The 16,299-nt window shown below is 38.0% G+C and overlaps 1 protein-coding gene across 1 annotated transcript in view; it reads left to right on the top strand.

The window, feature by feature from the left end:
* Positions 1 to 16,299, top strand: part of LOC145496102 (uncharacterized) — a 492,363-nt gene that overhangs the window by 472,981 nt on the left and 3,083 nt on the right. Inside the window, exons 24-25 of the mRNA XM_081475728.1 lie at positions 13,459 to 13,717; positions 14,276 to 15,773. Coding sequence (XP_081331854.1) covers positions 13,459 to 13,481 — 23 coding nt within the window. The 3' untranslated portion in view covers positions 13,482 to 13,717; positions 14,276 to 15,773. The remainder of the gene's footprint in view (positions 1 to 13,458; positions 13,718 to 14,275; positions 15,774 to 16,299) is intronic.

Genomic DNA, 16,299 nt, shown 5'->3' with positions numbered 1-16,299 from the left:
ATTAGTAGTAATAGTAGTAATAATAGTAGTAATATTAATAATACATATTAGTATCACCCAACTAGTGGACTAATGCAAATCCTGCATTTTGATTGGCTACGCTACTAGGGGACTATTAGTAATAGTCATCAAGTAGCGAAATTGGCGCCATCGAGCGTGACCCTTTCTTTCATTTTATTCCCAAATAAATATTTCTTCAACTTGCATTTGCTAACTTTATTATTACCTTTTCTGTCCGACTAGTTGGGTGATACTAAAACAATTAGACCTGTAGCCCGCAAGGGCTATGGGTCAATAGCCCATGAGGCAAAGCAGAATGGGCTATTGACCCGTGGCCCTTGAGGGCTACGGGTCTAATTGTTAAATATTTTAACGGGAGGCCACCAATCACCATAAGGTGGTTTTCAGGAGGGTCCTCTGAGAAAATAAATGTTAAACCTTTCAAATACATTAAAATCTAAAATACAATAAAAAGGACAAAAACCTATGCGGTAAGCTAACTAAGATTAAAAATCTTGATACCATGGATAGCTAGTATCCAGCAGTGGTTCAGCAAGTGTCATTCTTTTTATTGATCTTAAAAAGACATTTGATGGCTGAACTCTTGCGAGCGAAGCCCCATACCTTAGAAAATTTGGTAACCCATCAATCTAAAAAATTTTGGATGTCACGTGAATGTTCGTACGTACACCAAGCCCCATACCTTGAGAAATAAGAGAGTGGCACCATTACCATTGGTACATTTTTGATATTAGACATCCATGTTATGATCAATTGGTAGCTGTCAAAACAAGGTATCTGCCGACCAGTATAACATGACCATATCGCAGGCTCAGGTCAAGAACTTATCAAGGTTGCATGTTTTTTTGAAATTGACGGCTGACCAGGTACGGGTTTTTCGATTGGATCGTGGGTTCAAGCTACAATCATGGACAAAAGTCTTGGGACAAATTTGCACTTTTGGCGCTTTTGCGTACACGCCAGGCTTGAATACAACTTCACCTGCCTAACCTCGCCCCCACCCCCCATACAATGTTGAACATTAGTACGTGCAATTTCAGCTGATTTTCAACATTGTGTTGGAGGGGACTGGGGGGACAGCAATCCGTTTATGAAGGATATAGCAGCGTTTTCTCCATACTTCAGTTCTAAAACACAGATAATCCGTTACATTACATGAGTGTCCCCAGGACTTTTGTCCACGATTGTCTGATTTTCGCGTCTCGTGGAAATATGCACAATCAGGATGTTTTTTCTAACCCTAAATGTATTTAGAACCCGAGAATGTGAACATCTGAGATGAGAAAGGCATTTCTAAGAACTTTTCCACAGCTTTTCCGTATTTTTAAGTGGTTTTGGACCGATCAGGAAGGGTGTTGATCTCAAACAATCTAGAAACTTTTGTATGTGATGACAGTGATAACGGCGTCGCTTGATTTGGATACGTAACGAATTGTTTGCATTATGATGTACAGTTTTGCAGGTACTTCAAGTAGTTAAACGACAAATTTGGTATTTAATTCAATCTTAGTGATCACCTTAACAGTTATTACAGCGCATTTAAGTATACTGAGGCGCTATGCTCTTTGTAGTGACGTCACCATTTATTGATCATTGCACAGTACTCAGGGGCGAAGAAAAACAGTGTTTCGTCAATGTTATGTATCAACTAAGTAAGAAAACCAGCAAAACTACTTTTCAACTACTTGAGATTTATGGTACTGTTTCGAAATTACTTCACAAAAGTCACATCACAACACGCTGGCAGTAAATACAATGGTACTCACTTGATTCAGTATGGAAGAATTGACTTTAAACAATTCTTAACAAATGGAAAGTGAGTACCGTGCTTGCAGAGCTCAAAATTAAGTTTTTACTAGCTATAAAGGTGTAGAAAGATCCATTACGAAACACATTTCACCTCGACATGTCTTAAATGTGAGCTTTCGGTAATAAGTAGGTACATTTTAAGGTTTTAAAGTGAGTACTGTTGCTGAGAATTGTTGAGTTATGCAAGTAAGGAGTGTCCACAACACTAAAAAAATGTCACACAATATTGTTTCGTAAATAACTAAAGGAAATGACTTCCACTGGCGGGAAACAACTTGCTCATTTTTGGTTCGGTACCCTTTTGACCAAATTATAGTTTACAATGCCCGCTCACTGCATGTATCATATTCATGATACAGATGACTTCGAGATTTGACATTTCTGCGTGACTTCCCGGTGTGAAAACCCTCCGTTTTCCTTCAAAAAAAAAAGACTTTTACTCGCTGTTCGACAGAAATTCTTGTCATATGTACAATAATCTGTAATGCCTTATGCTCGTTGCTACCTTGAGCGTTAACCATGTGTGTCCTTTGAAATACCGCACACGTGAGTATGAGATAGAACAAATTCCGATTTACGCCACGCGTTTGCGTTGGGAAAAATTGAAAAGAAAAAAAATGAGCTTCTATAAACCACAAAATAGCTCAAAAATAATCTTTGTATTACGATCTATTCACAGAGTCGAGAGAAAACACATTTAGACTGTGAAAAACCGCTGAAAAGTGACATTTTATTTCTGAACTGAAATTCAGACAATCATTGACAAAAGTCTTGGGACAAATTTGCACTTATGGCGCTTTTGCGTACACGCCAGGCGCGAATACAACTTCACCTGCCTAACCTCGCCCCCACCCCCCATACAATGTTGAACACTAGTACATGCAATTTCAGCTGATTTTCAACATTGTGTTGGGGGGGAGGGGGTACAGCAATCCGTTTATAAAGGATATAGCAGCGTTTTCTTCATGCTTCAGTTCTAAAACACAGATAATCCGTTACATTACATAAGTGTCCCAAGGACTTTTGTCCACGATTGTAGGTTATTACCCTTGGGGAAGAGGGTGGAGTATGTGTAAGGGCAAGCCCTAAAGGAGTCATTTTGTTTCTTTTGAGATGCACATTTGTGGTGCCAAGTTTCCAGAACACTTCTTCAATATTTCCAGAGATATCGTTTATTCAGTATTTTACCACTTTTTAGTTGGAAACAATGTGACATCATCACTGATCTAATTTGCATAATAGAAAAATGTCAATATCTCTAAAACGAAAAAAGATATTTTAAAAAGAAAAATGCCATTCTGTATTTTGAAAGGCCTTTCAAATAAGCAGAAATTATTTTTTATCTCATATGCACTTTAAAGGATTCGCTAAGGTTAGACACTAAAGTTCTTAATAATAATAATAATAATAATAAGTAATAATACATGTAAGTAATAATTATAAATAATAATCGAATATTGAGGTTAAGAGCCAATATTTTGGCATCATCATGACACCATTCTTAAGGCAAAGTGAAGGAATTAATTAATACAGAGATTTGATTTTAATAGTTTTTATCCAAAAACTTTAAACATCTCTAACATGCAAACAGACTTGATTTGCGCAAAGGTATTCTCTTAAAAAACTTGTGAGCCATTTGTTATTATAATAATTTTTAGCTCATTCATGCACGTACATGCGAAAGCAATGAATGAGTATCATGATGGAGCAAATGTTGACCGAAGTTGTGGCTGGTAGACTGAAATTGTGGGCTGCAGATAGATGTGAAAGTGTCTTAGCCACCCCTCTGTTTGTATGGTGTAATAAATAAATTTTAACATCGAGTCAGAATTTTGCAACATCTGAAAATCGCAATATGTATCGAGAAGCCGAAATGTTCACACCTAGGGGACCCTAAATGAGTTATTTTGACACATGCCACCATGAGAGAATCCACAAGGCAACCATTGGTTAAATGCATATTAATTTTGCTTTTGTATTGGTAAGTAATCATTGTGTGGTTCCAGAAAATATCCATACGCCCACCACGGAGGGAATTGGAAATTGTGGAGGGGAGGGGGGTCAAAGACCCAGGAAATTCCAGAGGGAAGGGGGTTGGATGATCGATTTAGTTTCCAGACGCCCTTCGATTCAATACGCATTCTAGTGTTGATCTAGCTGTTCAAAAATCCTTTCTTGCTGACTAAGTAAAACTTTCACATGATAAAATAGTGTCTTGAATACTTGTATTTGAATGGCATTATATTTGAAATACATTTTCTTTCTTCAAAAAGCACTTTGGAAGCTAACAGATGTGAAGAACATGCCGTTGCATGGAAATGGCCGGCATTACTTGTTACCAGTCCACACAGAGTCATGTTGTGGACCGAAAAGCACTGGAGACTAGCCTAGTTTGTTTTCGCATTGGTCTTCGAAGTGGTAGTCAATTTCTTTTGTGAAAATTAGTTTCTTTATAAAGGGAGAAATGATGTTACGATTTCACAAACTTGAGAATTTCTTATCCTCGTTTATCTCTGTCTATTTGTATGTAGTTTTGCTGTAAAATTAGTGATCGTGTTCATGGTAAAAGAATGGTGTCAATTTCATCCACACTCATTTTATCAGTCATCAACGGAAATTGTACCACGTTTTCAAAGGGACTTAGTTGTGTAGGAAGGTAATTTGACAAGTTACCATTTTATATTTTCTTTTAAAGCATGTTTCACTAAACTGCTGAATGTTTTCTATGCGAGTATCTTCAGATGTTACAATCAATCAAGAATATTAACAGTTAGGTGCAATGCAGAGGGCTAAATGTTTGGAGTGTTGATGCAAGTGTTTATTCAAGTTGAAATAAAGTGTATGTATGTATGTATGTATGTATGCATGTATGCATGTATGTATGTACTTTAGCACACTTCCTTGCCAAAACTATTTTTTCAAGAGGGTATGGGGTGTACAAAATAGTAGTTGAAATTCTGGAGGGGGGGGGGGGGGCGGTTATTTTAGTGGTCAAAAAATGGAAATTCCAGGGAGGAGGATGAGGGGGCTTACATGAAATTCCCTCTGTGGGGAGGGTATGGATATTTTCTGGAACTACACATTGCTTTATTATGCCATGCTTTTCCTTTGGAACTCTTCAACATTTTGGTATTTTTTATTTTATTTTATTCAGTTTCACATTGCTTACATTAAACGATACAGTTTTTTGCTCTCAAACTAAAAACTCTTCAACATAACTTTTTAATACAAAATGCACCAATAAATCATGGTGGCCAAGATACTGTTGTCTCACCAAGCCATTTTTTTGAATTTCATGGATGTCCTTTGCCTAAAAATATTGTAAGCGTGCTGTTTTAAAAGCAACTACCATAAACTATATATCATTGTAAAGTTTACACAATGCACTATCTGTTAAAAATTGTTTCACTTCTTTCCACCCTTAAGAAGAGGTGCTCCCAAAGCTCAAAATGAAACTTAATATCAAATTAAGATTAAGACTCTCATAGTTACCTTAAAACCAATTTATGGACCATCATCATCTTATCTTAGGGACTTCATAGCAGTTAAGCAAACAATGTGTGATCCCAGATGAGGCCTGTCTTCCCCCTTCTCCTACAGAGGGGACTGTCTGATTTCCAATTCCCATGAGGAGTATGGATATTTTCTCAAGAATAATGATATCTATTCCAACTTAACCCCTGCTAATTCAAACTGTTGTTTCCCTTGAGGGTTTCATTTAACAGGGTTCAACTTTACCAACATTTCATAACCGAAGAGCATAATGCAAATTAGTCATTGGGTGAAGAAGCTGGCTCTAAGAGCCCTTTGATTAGAGACGACTGTAAACTATCAAAATCAAATCTTGGCATTAATTTATTCACTTTGCCTTGAGAATGGTGTCATGATGATGCCGAAATGTTGGCTCATAACGTTAAGATTTGCTTGTCTGTATTTTAAAAAGTTGTTAATGATAATAATAATTATAGTAATAGTTATGATGATAATGATAATGACAATGACAATGCCAATGACAGTGATAATGATAATGATAATGATAATAATAAACCTACCTGCATTGGAATATCTGCAAGGAATACAATATAGACATTGCAGATAAGTGATATGAGCACAATCCAAAAAAGTAGAAAAAGAAGATATAACTATCCCCTACGACATGCCCATCCAGACAAGCAGAGAAGTAACAGCAATCCATCCAGACATTGTCATTAAGGTAATCCCAGTTGTCGTAGGTTCGCTTGGAGTTGTAAAGAAAGGCACTGACACGCAAATCAATGAAATCCCAGGCAACAGTAATCTACAGGAAATTCAAAACACAACACTTGTAGGAACAGCACACGTGCTGAGAAGGGTCTTTTCCATTAAGTAAAGAGAATGAACATTCCTCTAGTGCCTGAGCACATGGAGTCCTGGTGCATGCACATATCACAACACCACTGTCACCACTACAGAAATGCAGGCACTCTTTGTTGTTAACTCCGTTAAATTGCATTTAACTGCATACAAGAAGTATAATAATAATAATAATAATAATAATAATAATAATAATAAATCTATTATGAGTATGCTCCCATCACTTAAGAGTGGTTTTCAGGCAGGTCCTCAAAATATATGTGCAAGACGAAAGGTATGAACGGGCTTTTAAGATTGCATGTAAACACAGGTTAGTTTCTGACCATACAGATAGGTGGGTTACCCCACCTACAGAAACAAAATCATGGCCTTATGTCCTTGCAATGACATGTTCATTTCAATTGTCACACATTCTTATCCAAATACCGTAAATCCTCGAATTAGCGCCCAGGGTGCTTATTTCAAGGGGGGTGCTTAATCAAGGGGGGTGCTTATTTAAGTTTTCCCAAGTCGTGGCTTGACTTGATCATTTTCTTAATACATCATCTGCATGAAAACAACAGCATAAGCTGTTGATCAACCTAAAAAGCTGATCCTAAACTTGAACTCGCAGCACCGTTAGTAATTGTAATTTTTTTTCCAAACTTAACATGTTCACATACTGAAACAATGCATAAATCTAATACTACATGATGAAAACTACATATCCTTTGTTGTCTCATTACTCGTCCAGAAAATGGGGGGAGGGGATGGGGGTGTTTATTCGACAGGGGGCGCTTATTTTAAATTTGGCGGATAGGATGGGCGCTTATTTGAGGGGGGTGCGCTAATTCGAGGATTTACAGTATCTTTGATAATTTGACAAACAACTACTATATAACTCGAACTCAAAGCATACAAATCAAAGACAATAATTATGCTCCCTCATCATAGGCCTGCAGTGCGTGCAGCGAGCTAGATAATAAAGCTCTGAGGGAGATAATTTATGCTCCCTCATCATAGGCCTGTAGTGCGTGCAGAGAACTAGATAATAAAGCTCTGAGGGAGATAATTTATGCTCCCTCATCATAGGCCTGTAGTGCGTGCAGAGAGCTAGATAATAAAGCTCTGGGGGAGATAATTTATGCTCCCTCATCATAGGCCTGTAGTGCGTGCAGAGAGCTAGATAATAAAGCTCTGAGGGAGATAATTTATGCTCCCTCATCATAGGCCTGCAGTGCGTGCAGAGAGCTAGATAATAAAGCTCTGAGGGAGATAATTTATGCTCCCTCATCATAGGCCTGTAGTGCATGCAGAGAGCTAGATAATAAAGCTCTGGGGGAAATAATTTATGCTCCCTCATCATAGGCCTGTAGTGCGTGCAGAGAGCTAGATAATAAAGCTCTGAGGGAGATAATTTATGCTCCCTCATCATAGGCCTGCAGTGCGTGCAGAGAGTTAGATAATAAAGCTCTGAGGGAGATAATTTATGCTCCCTCATCATAGGCCTGCAGTGCGTGCAGAGAGCTAGATAATAAAGCTCTGAGGGAGATAATTTATGCTCCATCATAGGCCTGCAGTGCTGCAGAGAGCTAGATAATAAAGCTCTGAGGGAGATAATTTATGCTCCCTCATCATAGGCCTGTAGTGCATGCAGAGAGCTAGATAATAAAGCTCTGAGGGAGATAATTTATGCTCCCTCATCATAGGCCTGCAGTGCGTGCAGAGAGCTAGATAATAAAGCTCTGAGGGAGATAATTTATGCTCCCTCATCATAGGCCTGCAGTGCGTGCAGAGAGCTAGATAATAAAGCTCTGAGGGAGATAATTTATGCTCCATCATAGGCCTGCAGTGCTGCAGAGAGCTAGATAATAAAGCTCTGAGGGAGATAATTTATGCTCCCTCATCATAGGCCTGCAGTGCGTGCAGAGAGCTAGATAATAAAGCTCTGAGGGAGATAATTGAAGGGGTGAGTGCAAAACCATGCTAAGTGACGATTTGGGTGAAAAAAAAAATTTTCGTGAAAGGGCTTGAATTTTTGCATGTGGTCTTCAATGTAATAGAAAAACGCGGCCCTGTATTTTTGTCGCTGGTTTTTGCTTCGTTTTCGAGTTATAACGTATGCAAAAATACTTGGCTTTTCCTAGCCATGTCTTTAGGAGTTTATTTGTTGAACAGCAAACAGGCAGACTGTTTATAGTGTATGAAGTCAAAATCAAATCTCACAGTATATATAGAGCGGAAATCTGGGAACAGATTGTTTACATCGGCTATTGTGACGTGAGCACAACACGTGAATCGATCGAGCGGCAAACGAAATACCATCGAACTAAAAAGAGATGTGCCGCATTAGAGCTCTGTCAACTAATATCTCAAGCATTGTGTTAAAAGTACCTTGTGTGCCTGCCTGGTGGTTGAGAGGCATCATAAAGCCTCGATAAACCCGTAAGTCATCAGCACGTTTTAAAGAATCAAAATGTGTTCTGAAACTTCGAAGGTAGCTGATATACCGTAATTGTGTTATCGGCGTTCGAAGTCAGATCGAGCCAGGCAGCAAAGTCCAAGAGCAGTTCTTGCCCAAGAAAAATACCCTCTCGTGAGTTGTGGCCCATTTGCCAAGCGTTGCTAGTGTCAAAGTTTGGAAAGCGAGAACTGGTTTTTGACTTATAAAATTTGTCTTGTATCGACCGCCATGTTTTCCCGCGCACGAGGTGTAAAGACCCTTCCCGGCATGCATTGCAATCATGTTCTGCTCGCGTTTCTCGAACTGGTAACTAGATTGTTTTGGCTTTTTTCATTTAAAGATAATAATGGCCAACAAGTAGCGATCGATTGTAACATAGATCTGTGATCCAGGTTGCTTTGATTTTATTTCATATCGGCATGATTTGTAGTGTTTTGAACTTCTGGGATCAGCGGACATGCAGATGTATGGAGACCCGTACGTTGCGCAGAAGGGTTAATTTGTTAAACTGTTAGGCGGTGTGTGACATAAAGCTACGATCGCGTTGGTCGAAAAATATGTATTTATCTCGTGATTTTTAGCCATTTAAGACGTTGCTGTATTTGGAAAAGTGCTTATTTGATGTTTATTTGTTCAGTGCAGATAGTCATTGTCCCAGATAACCAAAGTAAGTTCCAGATGTTAACACTATTTTCCGGCCGCCATATTTTACCTATTTAAACCTGAAATCAACATTTTTGAGCTTATACGTTGCATGAAATTAACATTTTGCTGTTTTCTAAGTGAAATCAACATCCTTGCCGTCACGCGTTACGTGAAATCAACATTTTTACCTATTTAGACCTGAAATCAACATTTTTGAGCTTATACGTTGCGTTAAATCAACATTTTTCTGTTTTCTAAGTGAAATCAACATCCTTGCCGTCAAGCGCTAACGTGAAATCAGCATTTTGACCTATTTAGACCTGAAATCAACATTTTTGAGCTTATACGCTGCGTGAAATTAACATTTTGCTGTTTTCTAAGTGAAATCAACATCCTTGCCGTCACGCGTTAACGTGAAATCAGCATTTTGACCTATTTAGACCTGAAATCAACATTTTTGAGCTTATACGCTGCGTTAAATCAACATTTTGCTGTTTTCTAAGTGAAATCAACATCCTTGCCGTCAAGCACTAACGTGAAATCAGCATTTTGACCTATTTAGACCTGAAATCAACATTTTTGAGCTTATACGCTGCGTGAAATTAACATTTTGCTGTTTTCTAAGTGAAATCAACATCCTTGCCGTCACGCGTTAACGTGAAATCAGCATTTTGACCTATTTAGACTTGAAATCAACATTTTTGAGCTTATACGCTGCGTTAAATCAACATTTTGCTGTTTTCTAAGTGAAATCAACATCCTTGCCGTCAAGCGCTAACGTGAAATCAGCATTTTGACCTATTTAGACCTGAAATCAACATTTTTGAGCTTATACGCTGCGTGAAATTAACATTTTGCTGTTTTCTAAGTGAAATCAACATCCTTGCCGTCACGCGTTAACGTGAAATCAGCATTTTGACCTATTTAGACCTGAAATCAACATTTTTGAGCTTATACGTTGCGTGAAATCAACATTTTGCTGTTTTCTAAGTGAAATGAACAACCTTCCCGTCACGGGTTAACATGAAATCAACATTTAAACCTTTTTTGACCTGAAATCGACATTTTTGAGCTTTTACGTTGCGTGAAATTGACATTTTGCTGCTCTCTAAGAGAAATCAACATCCTTGCCGTCGCGCGTTAACATGAGTCAACGTTTTAACCACTTTTGACCTGAAATCAATAAATTTGAGCTTATATAAGTTGCGTGAAATTGACATTTTGCTGGTTTCTAAGTAAAATCAAAGTCCTTGCGGTCGCGGCGGGCCGATCCTTTGTTATAATAAACCGAGGCGAGACTTCGACTTATAACAAAGGCTTGGCTTGGCTCTTATAACAAAGGGTCGGCTCTGTTTATCATAACAAAGGCCCGGCTTCGTTTATTTGAAGACCTCGGCGGGAAAAGGGCACTAGGTATTTTAATCAAAAGTGAACTTTGTCGAAAACGCTCCAAATTTCCCATACAGTTTTGTTTAGGTATGTTTAACAATGTCCCGTAGTTTTTCCGCTAAGCTTCGCTTCGTTTTCGAGATATTGCGTATGCAGAAAAACCACTCAGTTTTCCTAGCGGCGTCTTTATAAACGAAGCAAAAACCAGCGACAAAAATACAGGACCACGTTTTTCTATTACATTGAAGACCGCATGCAAAAATTCAAGCCCTTTTGCGAAAATTTTTTTTTTCACCCAAATCGTCACTTAGCATGGTTTTGCACTCACCCCTTCAATTATGCTCCCTCATCATAGGCCTGCAGTGCGTGCAGAGAGCTAGATAATAAAGCTCTGAGGGAGATAATTTATGCTCCCTCATCATAGGCCTGCAGTGCTGCAGAGAGCTAGATAATAAAGCTCTGAGGGAGATAAATTATGTATGTAATCAGGAGCCAATAGTCAGGAGCACCTGACATAATTTTATTCACCCTTTATATTCACAAGGCTTGCTCATATAGCACTTTGATTATATAATTGAACAAATAAAGCCAATCTAATCTATTACACTGATTTACTATTTTAAATGAATGTGTGTGAAACAATGAAAAAAGGTTTTCTGATTCTTACTTTGGCAAAACATAGCTGCCTATCAGGTCATGGATCAAGAGAAAATAATGATAGAATACTCATGTAACAAAATTACATCAGTGGTTAACTGCAAGCTTCTCCTCTTTGACACACAGTACTTTTTAAAGAAGGCCAACTTAGTGACCCTGAACTAGATGAGCTGGCAGGAAAGATCGCTGCAAACTGGAAGACGCTAGGAATTCACCTTGGAATTAGTCAGGATGTACTGGAAGTAATAGCTACTAATGCAAATGATAAACCACATGCGATGTTACTTCGTTGGAGAAATACATCAACTTCTTTTACACCTTATGAAGACCTCTACAAGGCATTGTGTCACGTCAGAGTTGGTCTCAATAACGTGGCCAAAGAATTTTGTAAGGAAACTACATGACATAATTATTTTCTTACAGTGTGAGTACTTGAACTGGGCCACTTGGAATAAAACTGACCAATCAAATCGTTTATTGAGAACATGGATGGCAGTCTTTTTGTAAACAGACTATAGTTGAAGCATTCAGACAATAGTTCTTCAAAAAAAGTAATGTAAACCAAGGAAAGGCAAGCAGAGGTTTCTTTTACTTGAGTATATATACAGTATAGGCTTCTCTTCATACTGGTATGTTGTATAAACTCTACAGATCCCATCATATTTTTTTCAGCAAATTATCATTGTTATTTAATTCTGGAAACTAAAACTAAAACCTTTGAAAACTGCTCAGAAGTTATGATTAGAAACTTAAACCAGTCAAAAAATGACAAAGTTTTCTGAGAGGTGACATTGGCAAATTTGTTGGGTTTCCAATTTTGTTGTGGAACTATTGTTTGTATTCTTAAACGTTATTGGTTTGTTTACAGAAAAGGTCACCATCCTTTGTTACCAAAAGATGTATGTTTTCATTAGTTGACTTTTTCTAAATGGCCTGGTTGAAGTAGTTGCACTGTAACTACAACAAGAGAAGTCACATATTAATAATAATATCATGCATATAGAAGGGTAGAACTTCAATATAGGGTATTTATATGAAAGGTGATTTGATCAACATGACATGGATCAGCACTGTCTAAGTCATTGTGAGTAGTCAGATAAGTGAATAAAGATGGTGAATTTAAAGCTTAGTAATGTCACATATGAACTGAGTTAAATGGCCTTGCTTTCCATCAGTTCTCGTAGTTCAGTGGATGGAGTGCCCATGCACCCGTCTTTGGGAGGTCATGTGTTCGATTCTTGTCTGAGGTTGCGATTGTTTTTTTGTCCCACGTCTGTGTCATGTTGAGTAATTCACTTTTACATTTCATTTCCAAGCTTAAAATTCACCATCCTTATTCACTTATCATAGCGTATTTACTTGTTCAGTGCTTTAAAAAAATTCATGTTTTCGGAATCAGTGAATGTGAAGACTACAGCATAAAACTAGTACATTAATAGCTCACACTAATCACTCCTCAATCTAAAGGATATTGAAAGTACAGTGAACACATCTTGGATGAACTGAATCAAGTTTATTAGCTTTTACTTATAGGACACACAAGCAGTTTTTCAAATTCACTAAACGTTGAGTTACGTTCTTGGCACTAAAAAAACTTTCTGAGGCCAAGGATGGGCCACTATATTTTATTTAAGGTATGATTGACTGACTACATTAAAAGGTCATTGTGCAACGAGTAAACAAGTCTGTTATAAATTACTGTAGTGTTGGCTCAGTATGATCCTAAGATCTGCAGAAAAAATACAAATAGACATAATTTCTTAGAGTTGCTATTGACCAAAGAAACCATTTAAAAATCTAGTGTAAAACAAAGTAAACTTGTTATCAGTACTCCTTGAAAACTCAGTTTTTGGTGCTTGAATACTCCTTGAATTTTATATCCACAAGCCAGCAGACTTTCATACTGTCTGTGTTATAGCAGACATTATGATGAAATTGTGCAGGTAGAGTGTATTTTTTTCCCACTGTGTTGCATAATATTATGAATCATCAAGCTCTTCGTGTCTTCTATGATGCGCACCAAACTGCTCGGGGGAGGTTATCGGCACTCTCATTATCGGAGAAAGATTTAATACTACACAAAAATTCAATAGCTGCTACTTGTATCTGATTATTCAGTTTTGTTTTTACTCTCTTTGCAGGTTTGCAGAGCAAGTCTCATTAGAATCAAATTTTGACAATGAAGCAACATGTGACTTAGCTTCAAACTTCAATTTAGAAAGCATCAAAGAATTGCAAGACAGTAGAACCACAAAGATTGGTAGTAAATAGATTTCATAGTAATAAGCCAAAGGAAAGATTGTTCAATGAATTGCTGGTGAACATGAGTGTTCTGTTTAGTGGCAACATCACAAGGTAACACAAGCACTTCATACTTGCAAGCATTGGTGCTAACAAAATGTAAGTTGTTTTATGATTATTTTTATTTTATGACATGCAAGACCTCAACAAACATTGAACAAAAAAAAAATCAGTATTTTGAGCGAGTTATAGCTTCTTACAAAGCACTATCGGTTACTATTTACTTTCTTTACGTTGTATATACATATCTATGTATTAGCTCGGAATTGGAGGAATAAAATAATAAATAAATAATAAAACACAAGTGTTAGATTGGGAGAATGCTTTTTCGAGTTCTTTCAATCTTTCACAAGTTTTTTATAGCTTAATAGAAACACAAATAATTTTTTTTCAATTTCCTGTTGAAAACACAGCCATAAAAGGAAAGGATAGTCCCTGGTTTATTTTGTTAATCTAAATGTGAATTCTCTTTTCTTGTGCCACTGTTTTCGTGTGAGGTCTGGGGAGGAGTGAGACTCCCATATAAAAAAGACAGGAATGCTCGTCAGAAATTTTGAAAAGAATCCCTAAGAGGTACAGGTCTACACACATACTGTTTTGTGCTAGGCCTGGCTTCAAATCTTCTGTATTTTCACAACCTTTTTTCATTTTTTCCAGTGCTACAGGATTTCCAGTTACAAGCAGTATTTCCAGCTCCTTCAGTTCACCAATATTGTCAGGCAATGTAGTCGACTGGTTATAACTCAACAACAGTACCCAGAATTTATTGAGATGTTTTATGTGTGATGATAAAACTGTCAGCATGGTTTTACCCACATCCAATACTATGGGCTCATTCAATTTACCAGTCTCAACTGGTTATTTCATAAGTCCAGTCTCGAGTAATCCATTCTCACATTCAGCCTTTCCAGCTCCTTCAGTTCACCAATCTCATCAGGCAATTAATTTTAGTCAACTGGTTATTACTCAAGTCCAGTCTCCAGTCTCCATTCTCAAATCCAGCCATTCCAGCTCCTTTAGTTCACCAATCTCATCAGGCAGTGTAGTCAACTGGTTACTACTCAAGTCCGGTATTCAGGACTATTTGAGATTTACTGAGATGTTTTATGTGTGGTGATAAAACTGTCAGCTTCTTTTTACTCACATTATGTAACACTACATACCAGCTCCTTCAGTTCACCAACATCATCAGGCAACCTAGTCAACTGGTTACTACTCAAGTACAGTCCCCTCAGTTCCTTGAAGGTAGAACAGACAACTGGTTGTTACTCACACTAAGCACGGTCAGGTTACTCAACTCAAGAATGGCTTGAGGAAGTTCTCTCAACTGGTTCATCTCTGATGTCAGCCGTAAGAGATTTTTCAGCTTGTTAATACTTGTTGGTAATTCTTCCAGATAATTATCTGGCAAGTAAAGTTCCTCCAATTCAGTCAGGTCAGACACAGCTTCAGGAACTTTTGACAACCCTCGACTACTGAGATCTAAAACGCCATCTCCGATAACAATTGTAACTTCAGTTCACTAATCTCATCAGGCAATGTAGTCAACTGGTTATCACCCCACAACAGTACCCAGAGTTTATTTAGATGTTTTATGCGTGATGATAAAACTGTCAGCTCATTGTTACTCACATTCAACCATACCAGCTCCTTCCATTCAGTTCACCAATCTCATCAGGCAATGTAGTCAACTGGTTATCACCCCACAACGGTACCCAGAGTTAATTGAGATGTTTTATGTGTGATGATAAAACTGTCAGCTCATTGTTACTCACATCCAGCCATGCCAGCTCCTTTAGTTCACCAATCTCATCAGCCAATGAAGTCAACTGGTTATTACTCAAATCCAGTCTCCAGTGTCCATTCTCACATCCAGCCATTCCAGCTCCTTCAGTTCACCAGTCTTGTCAGGCAATGCAGTCAACTGGTTACTACTCAAGTACAGTCCCCTCAGTTCCTTGAAGGTAGAACAGACAACTGGTTGTTACTCACACTAAGCACGGTCAGGTTACTCAACTCAGCAATGGCTTGAGGAAGTTCTCTCAACTGGTTCTCGTCGTAATCTCAGCATTTTCAGATTTTTCAGCTTGTTAATACTTGTTGGTAATTCTTCCAGATAATTATCTGACAAGTCAATTTCCTTCAATTCAGTCAGGTCAGTAACAGCTTCAGGAACAGTTACTATTGACAACCCTCTGCTACCAAGATCTTGATTTGTTCTGATACACATGTAGAAATGCACAAACTTAATTCCAGGGCAAGAAATTCTACATGATCATTTGGTCAACAGCTGATGCTGGTTTGTTTTGCTGTCGAGTCAGAAATACAGCTTTTAGTGGGCGCTCTCTTACCTGACTTGTCCCCATTCGTCTTCATACAACTTCCTACAGTGCGCGGCACAGTGCGAGATGGAACCGCAAGGTGAGATGGGTACCCCTTGCTCCCCTCGCACTTTTTCCCTTGTGCCGTGCCAGGTGTTGTATGAAGAAGACTGGAGACGAGTCAGCTCTCTTACAGGGTTCTTTCCCTGGTGCAGCATTAACATGAAAATCTTTTGAGTTTTTGTCATTTTTTATCTGATGATTCTGGATTTACTCTCCTCGTTGTGACAAAATTAATTAAAGATCAAATGGCAACCTTAATTTACAACAGGATTTCGTCCTTCTAAGAAATTTGGGATA

The sequence above is a fragment of the Orbicella franksi genome, chromosome 8, assembly GCF_964199315.1.
Source record: "Orbicella franksi chromosome 8, jaOrbFran1.1, whole genome shotgun sequence".
Classification (NCBI taxonomy): Eukaryota; Metazoa; Cnidaria; class Anthozoa; order Scleractinia; family Merulinidae; genus Orbicella; species Orbicella franksi.
This window is presented reverse-complemented; position numbering and strand designations above follow the sequence as displayed.